The sequence below is a fragment of the Apostichopus japonicus genome, chromosome 19 (genome assembly GCF_037975245.1).
Source record: "Apostichopus japonicus isolate 1M-3 chromosome 19, ASM3797524v1, whole genome shotgun sequence".
Classification (NCBI taxonomy): Eukaryota; Metazoa; Echinodermata; class Holothuroidea; order Aspidochirotida; family Stichopodidae; genus Apostichopus; species Apostichopus japonicus.
Genome location: NC_092579.1, coordinates 23433665 through 23457760, shown reverse-complemented (window position 1 = coordinate 23457760; position 24096 = coordinate 23433665). Strand labels below are relative to the sequence as shown.

At 40.0% G+C, this 24096-nt stretch overlaps 1 protein-coding gene across 2 annotated transcripts in view; it reads left to right on the top strand.

Moving 5' to 3' along the window:
- LOC139959474 (uncharacterized) overlaps positions 1-18307 on the top strand; it is a 52285-nt gene extending 33978 nt beyond the window's left edge. Inside the window, exons 3-6 of one of the 2 annotated variants that reach the window (XR_011790134.1) lie at positions 3969-4034; positions 14258-14321; positions 15599-17850; positions 17911-18307. Coding sequence is in view for 1 of the 2 variants with exons in the window: in XM_071957132.1 (XP_071813233.1) it covers positions 3969-4034; positions 14258-14321; positions 15599-16324 (856 nt within the window). In the remaining variant the exon portion in view is untranslated. Of the gene's footprint in view, positions 1-3968; positions 4035-14257; positions 14322-15598 lie in introns of both variants that reach the window. The other variant, XM_071957132.1, reaches the window with a different exon arrangement.
- Positions 18308-24096: the final 5789 nt, after the last annotated feature.

The window sequence follows — 24096 nt, the reverse complement described above, 5'->3', positions numbered from 1 at the left end:
AGACTTGGCCAAAAGTGGGGGCTACATACCCCCACCCCCCCCCCCTTACACACACAAACCCTTCATTTCCGGTTCCGCAGTCCCTGGATATATTATTAATTGTAACTGTGAAATCGTTCAAGCAACACCATCTCAAGTTAAAATTCAAATTATATAGCTGATGTAAAAATTTCGTCTTGAAATATTCAAAACTACACAACTGAATAGAAAAATGATTGATTGAGAAAAGAGATCTAAGGCAATTAAATGTTAAACTGTTTCTGCTTTTAGTCACCAATATCTGGGAGATTTCATAGAATTACATCGGTATTAAAATTAAAATGTTCAAATCCTGGACTTTATTCATCAATTGAAAAGTAGGAATAATTAATGATTTCATGCATTTCGAATATATAATATATATATATATATATATATGTGTATATATATATATATATATATGTGTATATATATATATATATATATATATATATATATATATATATATATATATATATATATATATATATATATATATTTGTTTTTATCAAGGTCCATAATCATCCGTTATGACATCGTAGAATTAACTATAACGTGACACTTTTTTACATGTTTGTAATGAAGACATACAGTATACGCACCACTGCGTATGCAGCTGTTTTGTAGTTGCATTATGCATTTCGGTTACAATTACGGCCTTACCGATCCTGGATTTTAGGTTTCATAAGCACTAATATCTAGAAAAATGATCACACCATAATTAGGATTTTCATTCTTTGACAAACAATTGGCTTATTTGTATAAAGATCAAGCGAATGAAAAATCCGAAAGTAAACATCACAGTGTCCTGCCTTTGTTTACTAACGGAGAAACGTGCTTGTTTGAAACATTGATCGGGCGCATGCGCGAGTAAAAGTGTCGACACCAATACGTAGCACTGAAGAAAAAAAATGGGCTCATGTACAGTAATGGCTCCACCTGCCAGCGAAGCGATTAATGATTGGAGGAGGTATATTTGTTAACTGTGTCATTCGAACGTCTCGCTCTGCTAACGGAAAGTTATTTGAGAGAGAGAGGGTGGGGGGGGGGGGTAGGGAGAGACAAACAGAAAGACAAACAGAGAGACTCGAAATGATGAGGACTTCTTCGAAAACATAACGTAGTTATTGCAATAACACATTACATACCCTGATGTAGAGCTTTGAAACGTTTAAAAGTTCAAAGCACTTTGTGGCGCATGCGTTTGAGTAATGTTTTGACAACCGAAATGCAACTAGAAACAGGACAAGGAGAACTTTTGATCCTATTAGCAGCTCGATCTATACGATTCCACCCCTCACCCCCCCCCCCCACACCGAGATGTACCATGGCCTTTAAACCCATAATACTGCCAAACCAGATACACCGAATAAGGAACTTTCTTTGCAATATAAGAATCGGGAAAGAAATGCTATAATTACAATGCAGTTCATTGTAACTTTCGGCCTGTTGTTTATATGAGCCTTATTGATATATTGAATATTGATATAGGTGTTAAAGGCTACTAGAAGTAAAATATAACAATGTTATACGTGTGATAGCTACTAGAAGTCAATTATAACTTTCTGCTTGGGAAACATTTATTGCAATAAGCTACTGAAGACCCGGCATCTAATCATAACAGGAAAGCATGCGGGCCCGTAGCCAGGAATTATCAGTTGGAGGGCCATCAACAGTTTCAAGGTCTGCTGTATAGACCCCAATTATCATGAGATTACGTAATCGACCTGCCTTGGTCGTAAAATGACCTCTTTTTTACCAATTAGTCTGCAACGCCTGCCACATACTTTTTCTTGTATGAGGGTCTTTGTGTGAACGATGTATGATTAACTACACTGTAGACAACATACTTCCACACAGTGTTTACACAGAGAGCCTAATGGTGTGAAGAAGCTACGCAGGCTACTTGTAGAGCCTGAGGTCGATTTACGACCGTGGAAGGTCGATTACGTAATCACAAAACTTGCCTAGCTATAGCGTGATATAATTGGAGCAGGGAGTTGTTCCATAACAACTCCCTGATTGGAGCAAATAAAGCAGATCTTTAAGGAGGGGCACTGTACTCTTGTCTTATAACTTGTGAAGAAGCATGGTGTCAAAAATAGGGGAGAACAGCAGTCTGCATGGGGGGTGGGGTGGGGTGGTAGGGCTGTGTTCTCAGTAGACTAGTTATAATGCCATGAAGCAAGTAAGGTGTCACAGTAGATTTGCTCTTATGGCATGGAGCGTGTACCTGTGACAGTATATACTTGTTATATGATATGGATTACGACCCTGTGTCACTGGACATGTTATACAAAATATACGCGTACCTGTGATACCCGTGATAGCAGACTTGTTATAAATAATATGGAGCTTGTGACTTTGAGACAGTGGACTTGTTATGGCACGGAGAGCGTCCTGTGTCACTGGACATGTGACAAAGATATGACGCATGTACCTGCGATAGTAGATATTTTATAAACGGACATGGGATGTATTCATGTGACAGTAGACTTGTTATGAAGACACGGAGCACATGCTTATGTCAGTAGAGTTGTTATAAAAGATATGGAGCGTGTATCTGTGATAGTAGACTTGTAACTGTGATATGGCGGCATGAAGCTGTGGCAATAGACTTGTTATAAAGACGCGGAGCACGTGCTTATGTCAATAGACTTGTTATAAAAGATATGGAGCATGTATCTGTGATAGTAGACTTGTAGCTGTGACAGTAGACTTGTTATAATGATACGGAGCACGTTTCCTTGCGTCTGTTGACTTGATATGAAAGATATGGAAGCATGTGCAAGTGACAGGTGGGGTGTTATGATGGCGTGGAACATGTAAAGACGTACGGTGAACTTGTTATCTCGACTGTTTACTTGGAACGTGTGGGTGTTACAACGTATTTGACTATTTGTTACCATGGAGTCGACATGGAGGAAACATCTGTTACAATAGACTTCGACCATGCATGATATGGAGTTAATTAATATCCATCTGATAAAATTCCAACCGTGACATTTCACTTATAGATGACCTCCGTGTAGTATAAAATTCCTTTTTTGTCGTCTTATACATGCAGGTCCATCTCCTGCCTCTCCCCCTCCTTATCTTCAACCACTCCCACTCAAATAACTTCATGTCCCTCTCACCCCCCCCAGCCCCACCCCACCCACAATTCCATCCTCATGTATATATCTCCTTGCATGCACCCCCCCCCCCCTCCCCATTCCTTCTTGCTAACGTTTCAAGCTGCTCCCATCTCTGTGTTGCCGAAATAGACACATTTTTAAGGGAGATGAAAAGATTGAGATTTTTTTCTCTTTATTTAATTAATGAGTTATGAAAGATTATCATATGATATCTCACAAGTCTAAAATCCCAAAGATAATGACAAAAAAAAATGAATTTTTGGAAGACTCAAGGAGGCGTCCATGTTTTATATTTTCCCGCGCTTTTGATCATCCTGTGACGTTTTTTTACTCACTCGCAATTGTTGTTGCCAACCCACACAAAATATTTCGTATTGTAATTGACTACAGCAAATAAATAATAAGTTAATAGACGGTGCATGCAATGTACAGATAAGATATTTTGCATTAGTCCTATATATGCAGAACCTAACTATTAAACTGGTATACATATATAGCATGTTTGTATCTTTCTTCACATACCAGTCTGGTTTGGTTATCTTCTTCTTTTCTTATTACATGTGAATAAATGAGGAGCGTTTTGGTTGGGAAAAACAGCTTAAATCAGCTGGTTATAACATGTATTACTAAAATTCCATAACCATATTCAATCTTGCACTACTTTCACCTAGGCTATTGAATATTGTGTTATAAGCTATGACTTTCTAAATTAAGACTTTCTTAATTGTTTTCATAATTACTAACATTTAGACTAAAGAATAAATTATCATTGAAATAACTCTTTTGCTTTCTCTTCTTCTATATATTTTCCAGTTACAATACGTGGGAGCCTGAACGCAACATATTAGATCCTGGTTTAATACTTGAATTCGAGGCAAGGTAAAAATCCTTTTAATTCCTTTTCCTTTCATTTACGGCCGCAGAATTCTCAAAGAAGTAAAACAAACACATATCAATTATAGACAATTATATATCAATGAGTGGTATGTTCATAGAAACTAAAACAGTATGACACATACAAGAAACTTGCTGATTTCTTCAATAGTATTGTTGAAATTATTTTTAGTTTAGTATATAATCACTACGTAAGTTAATGTATAATAGCCTATACCCGAGGTTATCTGGAGTCAACAGAAGCTCATTTGAAACCGTATCCATGTGATGATCTTTGATGTACATGTGCACCGGCGACTACTTAACACGCCTTAATCTCTTTTCGATTAGTGTTCAGAGAGTAACGAAGCAGAAATGAAACTGTCGCTTCTGGGAATGCCTCCCTCCCCCTCCCCTCCCCATCCACATAGACGAACGAAGGTGTATTCCTCAGCATCTGATCAATTTCTCAAATTTACTGAGGGAGGTGAATGCAACCCTACCCAATTCATCACCACAGCGGTGCAACTATGGTGAACAGAGTGGTTTCTTAAAAACCTATGGCAAGAACGGGAACCAAACGCCATTTTCCCAATTCGTGAACAAGAAGAAATACCAACTCCATGGAAGACTTCTCAACAACACTGCAAACGCAGTAACGAAGTGAATAGGGCAAAATTTGTATGTGGTTCCTGCATGGAGAGAGTTTGAAATCCGGAACCTATATATACTGGTTGTACACATGCGGACACCATATAACGGCTATACCTTTAGCCCAAACGTTGACTACGTTAATTGTCCCTTGTATCCATGACGATATACTGAATTGGATCGAGAAGTGTATGGAAGGCCATGAGCAATAACAAAAAAACAAGAATCTCAAAGAAAACAAAAAACTTCCAACTGATTATACAGCTATGACAAACATTGCTATGTGTTAAGAATATACTTTCCTTGGGGAGAGAGGGGGACAGAGGGGGTGGGGCGATTCTGAATTTTTACCCCCGTCATACTATTCCGAGACATTATGAAGTGCTGCATTAGGGAATAAATGTTATAAAAGGGTTGTAAAACTGTTTGCTGAGAATTGGACATGAATGACTGATTTGGTTGACCTTTCAATAGACTTTCAGCAGACTCGGATCCCTGCTATAGTGACGTTAAAAAACAATTATTTTCTGCTGAGACACTCTCCAACTCAGGCTATATGAAATCCAAAAATAGTTTTGAGTTAACCATTTACAATAATTATTGGCTATCGGAGAGAGAAAAAACAAAAACCTTTCTCTGTTAACAAGGCAATCGACATAGCCAATTACTTCCTTGTCAGCTTGACCCTTGACTCAAAATAATAAAAACAAATTAAATGAAAAGAGTTGGCCTAAATCAATAAAACAGAAGTTGGACATGTTGATGCTTGTTTACATACGACCGAATCAATAACCTCGATATGTAATTACGTGTTGCTTCAGGTATATAGGGAAATATAACTGGTAGGGAAATATGACTTTTCAACGTGTCTATATGCAACGGGACTTCCCCCAAAGTAGCGCACCGAAAAGTCCCGGATCTTTTCTCTTTGTAGGAGGTAAACATTCCGCCTGTGGTCAACAATTTACAAATAAAATCGAGGTTGAATGACTCACAAAGATGCATATTTTCTTTCTACAACAATCGGTGGAAATATTCAATATATTACTTAATAGATGTTTCACCAAGAAATCTTGTATCCAATCATGGCATGTGGTCTGAAGTAAACTGTTATATATCATGCCCAGTTTGCGAATAGTATTATTAAAATTGCAATATCATAAAAACAAAACGTTTTGAAGAAATAAACCAAACGAACGTTACTTATAGCAACGGGGAGGGAAGGGGAGGGGATGGGGGTGTTGGGGTCCATCCTTTTCTCGGATATCTTTCCATACACGTAGAAAGGACCATTTCTGTTACGTGCATAGGATTGCGAAGTTATAACCTTATTGGATTTTAGTAGCGAGGCACGCGAGTGTCATAAAACTTGACTCAAATCAACGCAGCACTTGCATTTTCAAACATTCGACAGTTAAGACTATACAGCTGTTGACGAAAACGACATTATCTAGAATGGTTTGTAATAATCAAGGTCTTCACCGTTTAGTCATGGTACATTAACGACAACTTTACGCGTTAATATATTCATTCGCGTGATACATGATAGTAATATCGTTTCCTATGTAGGCTACATTATACGTTATGCGAAACCTATAGCAGTTAATTATGGGTTAATCAACGGTCTACCGTGCGGATAATGCACAAACGGGGTATACCTCAAGCGGTTAACGAGGCCGTAAGACTCCGAGTGCATCCAGCTATAGGTATTGTAACGCGCCGTCCTCGGTGGTGAGCGCAAGGAAGAGTGGAAATGCGGGAACACAGGAATGAGGCTGTCGACAGGAGATATTAAAGTTTACCCGTTTATTTACGATCAATATACATGTCAAGATGGTGCACAGTGATCGTGCATTACAGAGGCAATTATTAAATACGAAACCAGGTTTTAACAAATGCTTAGAAGTCGGTGAAGTTAAATACAACACTGTATATTACTAATGGCGGGTCTCGACACGGAGGGCAGAACGATAGAATTCGGCGCTGAAGATTGGGATATGGCCGTGAACTGCGGCGCAGTCGGCGGAATGGTGAACAGCGGCGCAGTTGGCGGATTGGTGATCAGCGGCGCAGTCGGCGGATTGGTGAACGGCGGCGCAGTTGGCGGATTGGTGAACTGCGGCGCGGATTGGTGATCGGCGGCGCAGTTGGCGGATTGGTGAACTGTCGGCGGATTGGTGTACAGCGGCGCAGTTGGCGGATTGGTGAACTGCGGCGCGGATTGGTGATCGGCGGCGCAGTTGGCGGATTGGTGAACTGCGGCGCGGATTGGTGATCGGCGGCGCAGTTGGCGGATTGGTGATTGGCGGCGCAGTTGGCGGATTGGTGAACTGCGGCGCAGATGAACCGAAGTGTTGAACCTGGTCTTCTGGGTTATTTTACTTGTCGTCCGATCCGACTTCCTGGGCTGTTCCACCACTGTTTTTGCCAATAGATGACTCGTTCGTCTCCTAACTCATTGTCACAATCGTTCTACCCCTCCTATTCCGAGCCGGGAACCGCCCCTCGTCCGAGCATGGAATCCTCCTCACCAACAACTGGTCCGAGCCCGCAGTTGCTTTTAAACAGAAACTACTTCCTATACCTATAACGTGTGAACCTACATTTAACCCTATTAGAAACATAAACCACGCCCAGTCTACAACCATCAACCAATAAAACACGATTAAATACGACATGCGTGCTGGTCAAGATTTACCCAGACCTAACATTTTTGGCCCCCCGGAGCGTAAACTAGACGTCCTACTCAGTGACCTCCAAAATCGGTCAACAAGAGAGAGTTCCCCCTTAACAGTTGTTCATAAATCAAGCAAGTGACACCCCTTATAAGATTATATCTAACAAACAATTCCCGTAAAGCGTCTAATAATGTAAAAGAATCAACCCAAGTTAAAACATTTGATTGGAGAAAATACTTGTTAACACTAACGACAAACAATGAGCTTTGACGTGTCGTTACATCTTTCCCACCCGAGAATGAAATGCGTCCCGCATTTAGCTTAGCTCTTTTAAAAGAAAATAATGAAACATAGTACACACATACCGTTTGATCGCAGTACTTACGACTTGGAAAAGAGTCGTAAGCATGAATAATATGAAGCGTCCATCCTATAACAGATGTTCTCTCAACTAAACAAACATAAGGAAAAATCAAAGTGTCCAGTATAACAAACATAAGGAAAAATCAAAGTGCCAGTATAACAAACACAAGGAAAAATCAAAGTGTCCAAGATAAAGTGTGAAAATATTATGAAACTTAAAGTTCAAACCACGTAACTAAAGCACTAACGTTGGAATAAAGATCAACTTCCGTCTTTCAAATCATATATGATAACGTGTGGTTTCCAAAGGCAATCATAATACATAGAACAAAATCAGCAAGTACATGTAAAATCGTCCAACAGAAATAAAAACAAGGTCCGAACGAAGCTTCGTCGCTTTGGCGGAATCTAACTTGCGGCGCACCGTCTCGCGGCGCGTCTCTCGCGGCTCACCGTCTCCAGCGCCCCGTTCTCCGTAGTATCATAGGTTAGTGCGTCGTTCCTCTCCCTCTGTCTGGCTTATTTAAATTCTTGGTCGTATACTTTCGACATGGCAGGCGTTGGTAGTCTTTACAGTTTCGATTGGCAAGTTGATTCTTCAATGCACTATACAGCACATAAGATAAATAATATTAAGTCTAACGTGTCCCCGGCAATTTGCACAATAAAGGTTTGAAATATACTACTCCTGCGGAAGCAAATGAACGAATGTCAAATATACTGTGTCTTCAGACAAAACAATTCACTAACTGGTAGTACCAAAAACAGTGCTTTTTTCTAGTCAAAACGGTAGTCAAAACTCCGTCTGGGCTTGACATAAGAAGTCTTTGTTCCAGATTCAGTTCAGCCTTGGCTAGCGCTAGCCGTGGTATCTTGGTGGCGGACTGGTGACTTGCTGACAGATATCAATTAAAAAATGGGGGTTGATGAAGGGCAAAGCTTTCTGGCCAACCTCTATTTTTCGTCACAAACAAAGTATTTGTAAACATTTACATCTACATCTACAGCCTTCACACCCAACGATGACCTCCAACGCTGCGGACTTTTTCCAATCTTTTACGGGGATGTTTACATTTCTGGCTGGTGCGTAACTTAAAGGGACGGTCTATCTAGTTTTAGCTGTTTTCTTACAGTGCCGAGAGGTGCGTGGTACAGCTACACAATCAACTATGTGAGTTCTTCTAGGGAATGAAAAATCTGCTTCTTCCGGACCAGTACAACTTTTTCTACCTCTTTCTCGGCCTCTTCCTTACGGTATACCGGGAGGCGACGCGGGCCTGTCGAATTGGCCTAGAAGTTCCGGTGTCGATTGCATGTTGGACCAAGTCAGTGCGCCCAAGGTCCCCTTTACATAAAGCAAAGACGTCTGCATTATCGGCCGGAAGTTTCTTCACCGATATCGCTTCCGCGTCACCAAGGTAGGCAGAGCTCTTCTCTGCTAGCTTCTGCAAATGTTTGTCCAGAGTTGCATATTTTTCCGTGAATTCTACAACGCTTCTCCCCCTGGTCGTACGACGGGCAACTGTTGTTTATTTAATGCCTATTTCTTCTACAGAAAGACATTCACCCACAGTAGTGCCTTCGTAAAGTGTTAGGGGTCTGCTCGTCGGATTCGTTAGTTGTAAAGGTATGGGTTCCTTATTGGGGTCCACAATGGCCCTAGCGATCATCACGGGGTGCTTCTCAAGAAACTTCTTGCTACACTCCACAACAGCAGATTCTCCTTGCATTTTCCAGCCTGGGACTCGGGCCGTCGCCATCCCTTCGCTCAAGGCAGGAACAACCACCGTCCTTGCTAACACAACTCTGCACCTATCAAGCTTTTCCTCAACGGTACTCTGTTGTAGTCCACCAATGGTCATCTCCCCCTTTCCAGCGGCTATCGTGCAATCGAATCTCTGTTTGAAGTCGCACCCAAGAAGTGCATCAGCGTCTATATCTGCCACCCTAAATCATGCATCGCTTCTAGTTTCCCCACTTTTACCAGGAATCTACCACGTCCTATACTATACAGTGGTCTACCGTCCGCTCCCGCCAAATTCTCTGCAACGTCGGCAAGGGCCATATCCCTCTTCGCGCACAGTTGCTCAAAGAACTTGGTTTGCATAACAGTGAACTCAGCCCCGGTGTCGACTAAGAAATTCACATCGACCCCTTCCAGCTGTCCCTTCACGTACAAACCACGGGTACCAACGGACCGGACTCTGTTCCTAAAAAGTGGTATTGCGGGCTCCCCTTGCGGAAAAGTTGGACTCCGCCCTACGAATCCGACTTCTGCTCGTTTTCCGTCTTCTTTACGTTATCCGGTCGGCTCTCGTATTTCTTAAGCATAGGGCAATCCCTTCTGAAGTGGCCTATTTCTCCACAGTTCCAAAATTTGTTCGATTTTAACCTATCCAATCTGTCGTCATTTCTGCTCTTTTTCTGGTACTTCTGTAAAAGGGCGCTCAAAGGAGTTCCCCAATTCGGTCGATGGATGGGATCTCCCCTCGGCCTACCATCATACCTCCACATGGTCTGGGGCTTCCCCACTCTCGCCCTTGGGCAGTAAAGTCAGTTGGAGCTTGGATACTGGACCTATCTGGTTGACGAGTGGAGGATTGTCCGACATCTTCCTTCGCTCTAACCAAAACGAACGCACTGGAATCCCACCGCTGCCACCAATGTAACGCGCCGTCCTCGGTGGTGAGCGCAAGGAAGAGTGGAAATGCGGGAACACAGGAATGAGGCTGTCGACAGGAGATATTAAAGTTTACCCGTTTATTTACGATCAATATACATGTCAAGATGGTGCACAGTGATCGTGCATTACAGAGGCAATTATTAAATACGAAACCAGGTTTTAACAAATGCTTAGAAGTCGGTGAAGTTAAATACAACACTGTATATTACTAATGGCGGGTCTCGACACGGAGGGCAGAACGATAGAATTCGGCGCTGAAGATTGGGATATGGCCGTGAACTGCGGCGCAGTCGGCGGAATGGTGAACAGCGGCGCAGTTGGCGGATTGGTGATCAGCGGCGCAGTCGGCGGATTGGTGAACGGCGGCGCAGTTGGCGGATTGGTGAACTGCGGCGCGGATTGGTGATCGGCGGCGCAGTTGGCGGATTGGTGAACTGTCGGCGGATTGGTGTACAGCGGCGCAGTTGGCGGATTGGTGAACTGCGGCGCGGATTGGTGATCGGCGGCGCAGTTGGCGGATTGGTGAACTGCGGCGCGGATTGGTGATCGGCGGCGCAGTTGGCGGATTGGTGATTGGCGGCGCAGTTGGCGGATTGGTGAACTGCGGCGCAGATGAACCGAAGTGTTGAACCTGGTCTTCTGGGTTATTTTACTTGTCGTCCGATCCGACTTCCTGGGCTGTTCCACCACTGTTTTTGCCAATAGATGACTCGTTCGTCTCCTAACTCATTGTCACAATCGTTCTACCCCTCCTATTCCGAGCCGGGAACCGCCCCTCGTCCGAGCATGGAATCCTCCTCACCAACAACTGGTCCGAGCCCGCAGTTGCTTTTAAACAGAAACTACTTCCTATACCTATAACGTGTGAACCTACATTTAACCCTATTAGAAACATAAACCTAACGCGCCGTCCTCGGTGGTGAGCGCAAGGAAGAGTGGAAATGCGGGAACACAGGAATGAGGCTGTCGACAGGAGATATTAAAGTTTACCCGTTTATTTACGATCAATATACATGTCAAGATGGTGCACAGTGATCGTGCATTACAGAGGCAATTATTAAATACGAAACCAGGTTTTAACAAATGCTTAGAAGTCGGTGAAGTTAAATACAACACTGTATATTACTAATGGCGGGTCTCGACACGGAGGGCAGAACGATAGAATTCGGCGCTGAAGATTGGGCTATGGCCGTGAACTGCGGCGCAGTCGGCGGAATGGTGAACAGCGGCGCAGTTGGCGGATTGGTGATCAGCGGCGCAGTCGGCGGATTGGTGAACGGCGGCGCAGTTGGCGGATTGGTGAACTGCGGCGCGGATTGGTGATCGGCGGCGCAGTTGGCGGATTGGTGAACTGTCGGCGGATTGGTGTACAGCGGCGCAGTTGGCGGATTGGTGAACTGCGGCGCGGATTGGTGATCGGCGGCGCAGTTGGCGGATTGGTGAACTGCGGCGCGGATTGGTGATCGGCGGCGCAGTTGGCGGATTGGTGATTGGCGGCGCAGTTGGCGGATTGGTGAACTGCGGCGCAGATGAACCGAAGTGTTGAACCTGGTCTTCTGGGTTATTTTACTTGTCGTCCGATCCGACTTCCTGGGCTGTTCCACCACTGTTTTTGCCAATAGATGACTCGTTCGTCTCCTAACTCATTGTCACAATCGTTCTACCCCTCCTATTCCGAGCCGGGAACCGCCCCTCGTCCGAGCATGGAATCCTCCTCACCAACAACTGGTCCGAGCCCGCAGTTGCTTTTAAACAGAAACTACTTCCTATACCTATAACGTGTGAACCTACATTTAACCCTATTAGAAACATAAACCACGCCCAGTCTACAACCATCAACCAATAAAACACGATTAAATACGACATGCGTGCTGGTCAAGATTTACCCAGACCTAACATTTTTGGCCCCCCGGAGCGTAAACTAGACGTCCTACTCAGTGACCTCCAAAATCGGTCAACAAGAGAGAGTTCCCCCTTAACAGTTGTTCATAAATCAAGCAAGTGACACCCCTTATAAGATTATATCTAACAAACAATTCCCGTAAAGCGTCTAATAATGTAAAAGAATCAACCCAAGTTAAAACATTTGATTGGAGAAAATACTTGTTAACACTAACGACAAACAATGAGCTTTGACGTGTCGTTACATCATATATACACCCGTGAGTGAATTATCCTGCGATAAACGCAAGGTTGACCTGTTCATTCATACAAAGACCACAATAAACATTAATTTTCGTCTCAAAATGTTACAATTTCATAAAACAAATTAAAAGAGAAAAAGACCTAGCAGTTAGACGTATTCGTATCGACGATGTTCTGACATTGGCTGGTCAACTGTGGTGTATAACTATACGGTCTTTCGTAATCATGGTTCGATATATATATATATATATATATATATATATATATATACATTTTTTTTAACCTGTAATGTTCTTTTCCTTTCGTTATATATATGTTATATTATTTATATTTGCAGAGTCATAGAGTATATATATGCTACTTCATATACAAGTTCATATACTTTTAGTCTTCATATAGTACACTCTGAATGGCAGTATTAATATGCTTTCTGATGTTTATGGGTCATTGACAAAGCTAAATAGACGATATTTTTTTGCTTGTTATAGACGGTTTGTTCAACGAGATTTACAAAGGAGAATTGCTTACTTGCCGACGTATTGATTGTGTGTTTCCAAACAAACTCACCATGATAAGGATAATAGAAAATTCGAGTCGGCAGAAATAAGCTTTCCAAAGTTCATCGATATTTGGTTATGTTATTATTTATAGTTCCCTGTGTTAGCGATGATGTCAGTCAGGTGGGAGGGGGGGGGGTTGGGATTAGGAGGGAGTCGTGTGGAAGAGCCTCTTGGTTCGCCCTTGGCAATGAGCGAATGCATTGTCACCCATAGTTACAACGGTATTGGTGCTGGGTTCAACCAAGGGATACAACGAGTAAATTACAGCTTTTCCGTTGATTTTGATACAAAGCTGTCGATAATCAACGGTACTAAAATTTCCACAAAATCAAATTCATGAACGGTATCTAGTCGAGTTCGATTTAAAAAACAAGCGGTATTATAGATAGCATCACAAGTCTCTTATTTTCACATGATTAAAAAATGATAACAGCGACCGGGCGACGCTGATATTTATAGAACGAAAAGCATATCGTCAAAATCCCGCTAAAGTAAAACTCATTTGATATAAAGTTGGGAGATTGACTGTGTTTTGTCAAGTCCGATATCGTGTTGGGTTACACGCGATTAGCTCGTTTAAATAGACGAAAACTTATTATTGACGACAGTAATTATTTTAATCCCGAACATGAACTCTCAAATGGTATAGATTTTATCTACAGACAACTCTAATTAAATATATATATATATATATATATATATATATATATATATATATATATATATAAATATATATATAAATATATATATATAAATATATATATATATATATATATATATATATATATATATATATTATATATTTTCATATATATGTGTGCGTGTGACCGCATAAAATAAGGGTGCCGAAATTAAATCTTCGATTAGGCAACTATGAAAATAATGTGTACTCCGAATTACCTAGCGTCTGAAACAGTTATACATTGCATCAAATAAATATTTGTACAAAAGCAATTACTTTTGCATCTGTCAAAGAGGGATTTTTTTTCAGGTTGCCTTTCAAGTAATGTTGTCTGAGCAGACATTTTCCGTCACATTTTCAATGAAATGTTTTAATTTCAATAGGAATGGATATCGTCACAATGTTTGTATAGTCTTGTTTAACTTTTCTTTTCTCTTACGATTCGTTTGATATTGTTTTACCGGCAGGTTAGCAGATGCATCCTCAAAGGGAAAGAGACCAGGAAGGAAGCCAAAACTGCTCAAACTCAAGGTAAATATAATGAAATCGTGCAGGTCATATGTAGGTTCGGTGTAGGTACTTAGCGATACGTGATCTAACATCGTAGCAGGTCAAAATGTAGGGTCGATGCAGGTTTAAGCAGCTGGTGTTAGTTTCATTACATTACATGTCACAGACTATATGTTTAAAACCTCGAGAAATATACACTTCAAAGGAAACATGGTCATATTTATCAAGATGGTATACAACAGTTTTATAGTAGATAAACAGCAGATTATGTGGAAGATTTTGTACATAGGAATCGGTGCAGACTTTGTTATTGTTCTGTTTCACGTGCTTATCACGGTACCCCCCCCCCCTAAACGCACCCATCCCACCCTCACAAGAATAAATAAATAAATAAAAAACGGAGAGAGACAAATTAATCATCATGATGAAGATATAACGGAAGTAGATCATTTCAAGTGGACGCCAGAAACGGAGGTGCGAATAGAAATAGTCGTTTCAGATGATTTACTATATAAACGGTTATTAGGACTGGGGTATGTGGCAATGAGATATTGTGGGGTGGGAGAGGGGGGGGGGGGGTAGGGTGGCTTCCTCTACATCTAATTGTGCTTAGTACTCACACTCAAGTAAGGTATTAACATGATGTGATCCATCGATATGCTAGTCCAGACACGGAGAGCAGTGAGACGTGATTAAGTGAAGGATTCAATAGATAACGAGGTGAATAGATGAACCAGGCATATAGCTCACATTTAGTATAAAATAATGATGGGTGAATGATAACATCTTCTTCCCCGGGTTATAGCATTCTTTGAGAAGTACCGTATCTTTACGCGAGGACATATACATGATGGGCGTTGCAATGTGGTTTCCTCGGCTGTTGAATTTCCTCTGTTTCGGGAATTTGACCAAGATAGCGAGATCGACAAACCACAGTGTATATACTCCGAGTGGGGAAACTAACCAGATTTCAGAACTAAAATTCAATAGAAGATCTCTTGTAAGATTCGTTTCTGGTGTTATTGATAGTTTGGAATCACGATTCGAAAATGAAACTTGATTTTGTCTTCAGTATCAAACCCCTTGTTGATTGTGTATAAAATACTTTTCTTATAACCCTTTACTGCGTTTCCTTTTTCTAGCGAGAGGGCTTGGGACAATACAATTTAGTCCATCACGAATAGCATTTGCCATTTATAAATATGAGGCTAAAGAACAACTTTTCCTTCGTAAATATATCCTGACTTCTTTTGTACTTCGGTTTCCTTATATTCTCTCTCTCTCTCTCTTCTTAACAGGCCGCTGATTTTAAAGGAAGATATTCTGACGTCAGAGAAACCACTTCCACGAAAGATAAATCTAAACTGCTTCAAACTGCAGACGACATTCCAAAGACTGAGGCTGCTACCATTATGACTGAAAGGGGAAATCATTCTGAAGATAACCAAACGTCGACAACAGAACTTGATTTAAATAATAATAATAATACTTATTCAACGGTAGATGCAACCAGAAATGAGAAATGGAAGATTCCGAGGAAACCCAAAAGTCTTTTTCTAGAGCAAAGCATGAAAGAAACCAGCTTTCCCAGTAATAATCCAAGCTCATTCGGCGTTTTCGATAAGGCTGACTCCCCTCTGATGGGAATGGTGCCGTCGCCGACTTATGGACTGACTTGGGAGCAAGATTGTGCCAAATGTAACAAAAATGGTGACCATTACGTGAGTGCGCAGACACCTTATAATGGCGGGAACAATGATCACCTCAATGTCACAGATAGTAAACTGAAGGAACAGACAAATGTCGACATAAATAGAAGATCACCAACTGCGGACGGAAATAGTATCAAATTGGGGAAATTTGCTCTTCTGCGAAAATATCGTAATTCCTTGGAGGAAAGTGACCCTGTGACAGCCACTGACGTCACAGTCGAAGGTGTGACAGTTACTGTAAGGGAAAGTGACAATCCACAAGGCTTTTTTAGTCCATGCATGATACCACCAAAACATTGGAATGTTTCTTGAGGAATATATTTTTTATTCACTGACAACAGCAAGAAACAGAGGAGGAGGTGAGGTGGGGGAAGGGGGAAGGGGGAAGAGGGGGGGAAGGGGGAAGAAAAAGAATGACCATATCGTGCTAAAATACAACTTTAGTAGAGCCTGCGACTATAGTGACAGTGTAGATTAAGGAAATACTAACTCAAACAAGACCACGAAGAAGTATGCTTCAGTTTCGAAAATCTCTTTGATTTTAAAATAGGTTTCTACGTTAACTTTTTTTTCATAATTGAAGAGAAAGAGAATATGTTTAGTATGACAGTAAGTCTTGTTTTGCCACTTGTCTGAAAAAAAATATGCAGTACTTTTAAAATAAAATACTGGAAAATAATAAGGAAAAAAAAATAACATTCGACAGTAAAAGTGAAACTTTATAGCAAGGGAATGATCGGTCGCGAAATTGATTATTAGTACGGTTATTACATTCAAATTAGTCGTATTATACACACGTCATATTGTCCAGCTTTCTTCAAGTTTGAGGTACGGCATGCATAATTCATCTATCGTTTAATACGCTTGTTATTTTGTCTTAATCTTTTTGTGATAAACGAGCTAAGACGAGTTTTCAGCCTGGTTCATCAGAAAAGTAAGGAAGGGGGAGAGGAATGAGCATATTTTTTATTATTAGTCCAAATTATTTCATTTTTATTATGAACATATTTTATTCACTCGTTCCGCCGACTATACCATAGTAATGCCGTGGTGTATAACGTCGTCCCGTTGGAAGCAAAGAAGATGTTCGCACGATTAGTTTTATAAGATAAACGAAAGACAAAAGGGTAACCTCAAACACAAAACTGTAACATATGCCCATCTTCTCACGACAATATCTACTATTACGTGTGGGTTACATAATTTATCAGCGTGGAAATATCTATGGAATGAAACTTTTGTATATTGTTAAGGTTACGTTGCCCCAACAACAGAAGCTTGAACGGAAAAGAAATAAAAAGAAGATTTTTTTTAAGTCTAACTGATAACTGAATCTTGTAAAGTTTCATATCCTAACGTTTCGCAGCTGATATGTAGGCCTACTATAGATTTAGGCTGAATTTGCATATAAGATTCAAGGTGAAAGTTATATAATGGTCATAAAATATTATAAATTGAACAGGCTATTTGACCAAACTTTTATATAAGGCGAATTGTTGTAGAACAATGCATTATACTGTGTTTGTTCGTGGAACAATGCATTTTAATGCGTATTGTTGTAGAACAATGCATTATAGAAGGAAAAAAAGAGAAGATTTTTTTAGTCTAACTGATAAATGAATCTTGTAAAGTTTCATATCCTAACATTTCGCAGCTGATATGTAGGCCTACTATAGATTTAGGCTGAATTTGCATATAAGATTCAAGGTGAAAGTTATATAATGGTCATAAAATGTTATAAATGGACGGGCTATTTGACCAAACTTTTGTATAAGGCGTATTGTTGTAGAACTATGCATAATACTGTGTATTATGTTCGTGTAACAATGCATTTTAATGCGTATTGTTGTAGAACAATACATTATAAAGCGTATTGTCGTAGAGCAGTACATTATAAGGCGTATTGTTGTAGAACAATACATTTTAAAGCGTATAACGATGCATTATAAAAACGTGTTGTTGTATAACAGTGACATATAAAAACATATTGTTGTAAAACAATGCATTGTTAAACATATTGTTGTGGATAAATACATTTATCGTTCGTGCTACTGGCTACAAAGGGGTGATCTCGTGAGGAAGTTTGTATCATTTGTAATCATGTTAGGGATTGCAAGGTTTAATAACAACAGTTGTTTTAGCCTATCGGTTGTGCACTTGAATCATTCCCATTACAATATAAGGTTTTAGATACGTGACTCCTCAAGCCATATACAGACAGTTTAAAATTGATGAGAGTAAATAAATGAAGAAAATTAAAAATCGTAAAAGAATAAAGTTTTCATTGAAAAGTAACTATTTTGTCGGTCTTTCTTTTCATATCAATGTGTTTCAATGGGGAGAGTCGCATTTTCTCTATCACCATCTGATCTGTCAGTAACCCCGCACGCTCATATATATTTATATATTACGCCTCTCCGCGAAGTACATGGTCGTGTGGGAGTGGCTACCTGCACATGTGCTAAACGCTTAGCGCGCAACGCATACAACCCTACACGCAACGCACGCAGTCACATTATCTGTGCAACCGATGTGAATGCTCCGCAATCGACATCTGTAGTTGTTTGCAACTTTCCGATTTCTGACCCTGTGTCGCTAATAGACTCGACCAACAGTTGATTGGTTCGGAAAATGAATACACGTATCAGAATGGGCGGAGCTCGGACACAACTCTAGTGCGTTGAATATAATCTAGTACTAATTCGAACAAATGTCAGAAAATTGTGAGACTCAAAATATATCAGAAAAAAATCATATTCATCATGTATTCCCCTGCACAATTCTCATTAAAGTGTAATAAATGATAAAAATATACGCAGCATATACTATAATTAGATGAACAACGGCAAGCGACTCCGCCCACTGCCGAGTTGATCTCATTAATATTCAGTACCATGACAGCTTTTTCTCGTCAGGTAGTGGGTAATTGACGTGAGGTCACAAGGTGATTGATTATTCATATCGTAGAAATCTTACGCAGAAATGGCATTTCTAGAGGTGAACGTCGGCGGACGTAGGTATTACGAAGTGCTAAGTACACAAGTAATACACGTCCGTGTCGCGGGCAAGCAGTCACACAGCAACGTGTACAATGGCTATACAAACTCAGGGTTACTGTACACGGCGTCTCCTTAATGACAATTGCATTACCACATGTAGGGGTAGTGTGAAACAAACTTAGCCTAACTGTATCCACCAAATTGTATATGATCTGGAAGGCTCGCTCCACAGAAGGAAAACCTACCAACAAGGGATGGTCATGTAACGTACTCGCAGGCGCTACTAACGCATTATTTAACCCTTTGTCAGTTCGAAGCGATCAATCCTGAATGTGACATCATAGAATTGACCAGTGATATCTCACTAACACATCCCTGATATTTGACCAAGGATGTCTCCATATAAAAGATCCCTGATTTAACCAGGGTATTTTTCGCGAACACAAACATTGCAATTTTACAAGCAAAAGTACTGGTAACAAGTTTCACACAATATGTTATGTAATTTTTGGTCAGTCTGTAAAATTACTTATTAAATGGAATTTTACAGGTCTACCAAAAAGTTACATAAAATATGTGTGAAACTTGTTGCCAATACCTGTTACTGTAAAATTACAGATTCTTTACTACAAGAGTGAAATTTTCTCTTATTTAAAGGAAATTGCAACAACTAACAAAAAACATTCATGCAGAAGGCTTTTGAAAGATTTATCAAATGACTTTTTAACTTTTAATCCGAACAAAACTTAAAGGCCGACTAAGAGGGCCAAACAATTAACGGTCATGGGTAACTAACAAACTGTGAGTTGTAAGATGCACTTCAAAACTGGAGCTTATCCCACTCGATATGAACAAATGTTATTTGAGTAAGATAAATATATAGAAATAGATGTTGGATCCAAATCAGTTCTTATGCCTGGAAAGTGCAAGTGACCATTGGTATACGTTCAGTACAACTAACGACTTAGTCAATAGTCATTAACGTTGCACCCGTACCTAACAGCCTACCACTGAACATAACCAGTCTAATTATAACGTTAGGCTAACACTAAACAATAACCGTGGACGACGAACTAACGTGTTGAAAATGTACTATGCTCTGTTTAAAAATGGCAAAATAGTAGGTTGCACATAAAATTCAATAAAAAAGCTCTATTTAAAAAAAATGGTAATATTTCAAATGATAATTAAGTTCGATAGGGGGGAGGGGGAGGGGTGAGGGGAGGGGAGGAATCAAATCATATCTACCGCCAAAGTTGTCGAAGCGTGGCGTTGTGTGAACTGCAAATTCGTTGCCACAAATATACCCGGATGTTGATGTAGCTGCATAACTAGTGCAAATTTAAAACTGTCAAATTTTAATTTGTAAATTTGCTTTGTTTACGTTCTCTTTGTTTCCTGCATTGTTTGTTTTTTCTATATATTTACGATTTGACTTTTTTCTCAGTTTTTAGGGAGTGAAACTCTTCGACAAGCCCCTCGGGCTCATTTTTTGGCAGTTTAACGAAACGAAACGGAAACGAAACTTAGCTATCTGGCAAAATATAGCAAATAATTAATTCAAAATGAGTAATCAATATCAATTAGTTATATAATGGTAATGAATTAGTTAAAATTTGCATGATTTGATTATTATAAATTAACTAATAATTAACTGAAAGAAAAAGTTGGCCGACAATAATTGTCAAACACTTAATGTCTAAATCGAAACGTACATATAACCTATATATAGGCTTTCCAAAAGTACTTGTCATAATTGATACTTGAATAAGATGCGAGTTATATAATGGTATGTTCCATCCAAAAGTACATTGAGCCGGTATAGTGGTAGTGTCAGTAATAACGACCTCAGCCCGATTCATATATACAAATTAGTCTATTCTTAAGCTAGAAACCTCATCCGCTATGAAGGGCGCAATATTTCGATATGGAAGTGTTAACCAATTTTTTTTTTTGGAACACTATCCTCTTTCTAGATTTTAATACATTAACAATAAGTTAAAATGCCTCTCAAACGAAAGAGTTTTCTGTTTTGAAACGTTTTGATGAAAGAGATAAATAACTTTAAAGTGTTGCCATATATATACAATCAGTTGCCTTAACCGCCTCGCAATGGTATATAACACTGTGTCACGAAAAACAATTACATAAATAAAACCACGTATAATAATAGGCAAGTGAGTTATACTGTGCAAAAATATCTGTGGGTAATATAACATTGCAATCGGCATTTAATCGCAAGATGGCGTAGTCTGAACCGGATAACATAATTAGGGCGTCAAATCAATGAGTCTGCAGAAATTCCGGCTAAATCAATACTATTTGTCACGTCACGTGACCTAACGGACGTAAACAAGCGCAACTATTCCAAAAGGGTTCATTATGTCCAAACGTATATTGAAAAAAAAAATAAGGAAACTGAAGGACAAACGTTACCTCCATGATCTGGCAAATAAAACAGAGACTCACGAAAAACTATTTAAAAAAAAATTGGTATGAGGAACTTGATGGGTGCGATATTTCCCACAAAACCGGCAGGCTTAATTTTTTAAACTACACGTAGCACGCAAGACACTTTTCCCTGGTTTTCAAAACAGTTGGTATAGTAGTGTTTGTTATCATGCCGCGGTTTCTGCATAGTCACACTATTGTATCAACAATAATAATCAGCGCACTGAGATTTCAGTGTGTATTTGCGCTTTATAAGAACTGTGTATTATTATTATTATTATACCCACATTCTTCCCATCATGATTGGGACTGTGATTCATAATGTGCCAGTCATATGGTATTTGTACACATTATTCATATTATTCTATTGTAAAATATAGCAAATGACAGTGCGGTTTTTCACTTGGGTGCGTGTGCGTGCGTGTGGGTGTGTGCATGTGTGCCTGTTTGAGGAGAAATATAAAAACAAGTATATAGGTTTACTCATGGGTTTGTATAGATCTCCTCCCCCAAATTTGTTTAAAGCAGTATTTTGCGTCCTTTTCTATGATTTTTCTCAACCTCACTGACTCCACTATGCCATAACGACATACATAACTAGCTTATCTATTTATAGTTTACTTCAAATGGTGGCATAAAAGTCGAAAAAATTGCAACTTTCAACTTTGTTGTTCTCCAAGATATTTTCCGTTGGGAACCCAATAAACCTCGCCCATAATATGAATATTTAAACACTACGAACGTCATTGACAGATACGTAATATAACACCACGCTTGATTTGTGTACAGTCTATATGGCGGTTGTTCCAGGGAGTTGCATAACAACTCCTTGTTTGTATCAAGGCAAAGTCTTAATCTATTTTTAGCAACGGCTCATAACTAAACCTGCATCTCTCATTGGTTAAATTCAAACTAGTGGGTTTGGGAACTGAATGCGATTAATTTTGTATGTGGAATACTCGCCAATTAACGTTTTTGGCAGGGAAAAACTTGGCTAATATCTTAATTTGCTGTTTTGTGATTTGATGCATGTAAAATCTCGATGGACATGTCAAAAAAGTAGAAAACGGCGATCAAACGCAAAATGCTCATGAATAAACATACTATTCACTGATTGGTGGAATTCAAACTAGTGGATTTGGAGATATGAAAACTTTGTCGAGGACACTTTTACTCGTTATCGACATAAATCGTTAATTACTCGCTAATTAACGCTCTTGGCAGGGTGAAACTTGGATGGTATCTTAGTTTGCTGTTTTATGATTGATACATCTAAAAAAATCGATGCACATGTTAAAAAGGTGGAAAAAAGCGACCCAACGCAAAATGCTGCTTTAAATGAAGTTTCGCCGCTGGTGCTTCGATAAAGTCTCACGAAGACAAAACACACGTCACCAACACCACATAATGTGCCTTACGGTGTAGATAGAGTTTAAGCGTTTGACCTCCATTGACCCCAAGACGTGCCACTTTACGTTAATTAGTACGTTGTAAACATTGAACGTCATGGCCTGTTTTTCTAACGTCGGTGAAAGACTTCAAACCATTTTCTTCGCCGTATCACGTCAAAGGGCACAGCAGCCCAACAACACATGCCCACGTCTATATACGCATACTTAAGTATATGAAGTCCATGTGGATACGGTTTAAGAGAAATTTCCAACACACATTTTTCGCATAGCCGATATGGAAGTCGCTAACTTTAACATTTGGCCCATGTTGTCGTCGTTACTACACATACACACACGCACGCAAACAAGCACACAAGCACACTATACCTTTTCGGCGCGACCCCGGACCCCCACAACCCATAATAATAAGTCCATCCCATCGTTTAAATGCATTGAAGACTCGCCCCAAACCGTATGCCGCGCTCTGAAAAAGTTAACTTTCCGTTGCTTGAAAGTGAGGTTTTCTGCTTGTCGCTACAAAATACAGACAGTAATGAAACGTGATACCTTGTTATCTTTAGCTGGACCTGATATGTCCATCGCTGTATCGTTTGTACACTGTGCTGTGGGTATTGACCGCAGCTGTATGTACTGACTGTACACCAGTGTCTAATTACCGAAGGTAGCAAGCTGTGTGCGTATTTTCTGGGATCGATGGTGGCGTCTAACACTTCTGTTACACCTCATTCGAAACTAGGTCAGATTACCGGCATTAGACGTTTCTTTTTGCGCGAGTCTTCACACCCTTTAACCCGCAGCCCACTAACACACAGTGTGGGTGAGGTTGACAGCTTTGAGTAACATTTAGCACAGATTTTCAGTGAAGTCTATTTCATTTACAGCAAGTATTTACTAAACCCATTTTTAAAGTTTCTGTGGCAGCGACGCTGCAGAAGCTCACTAGCGAAGCTTCTATTTTAGAAATCTGTTTTGATTCGCAATATATCTGACCAGTTTATCCAATTTGTCTCTGCGAAAAGTATAAGACATTAAATACAGAGCTGCCTTTGTAGTTTCTTTAAACCAGCCTAATGTAAAACTGTATTGAGGTTTGTTCAATGACTTCATCGTAACGAAATGGCAGTCATTCAAAAACGGTGGCAAAAGTGACACACAATTTCGGCAGAATCTCACGATCGCTATAGCTCAGTTGGAAGCTTTCAGCTGCGCTAAACAATTAGCG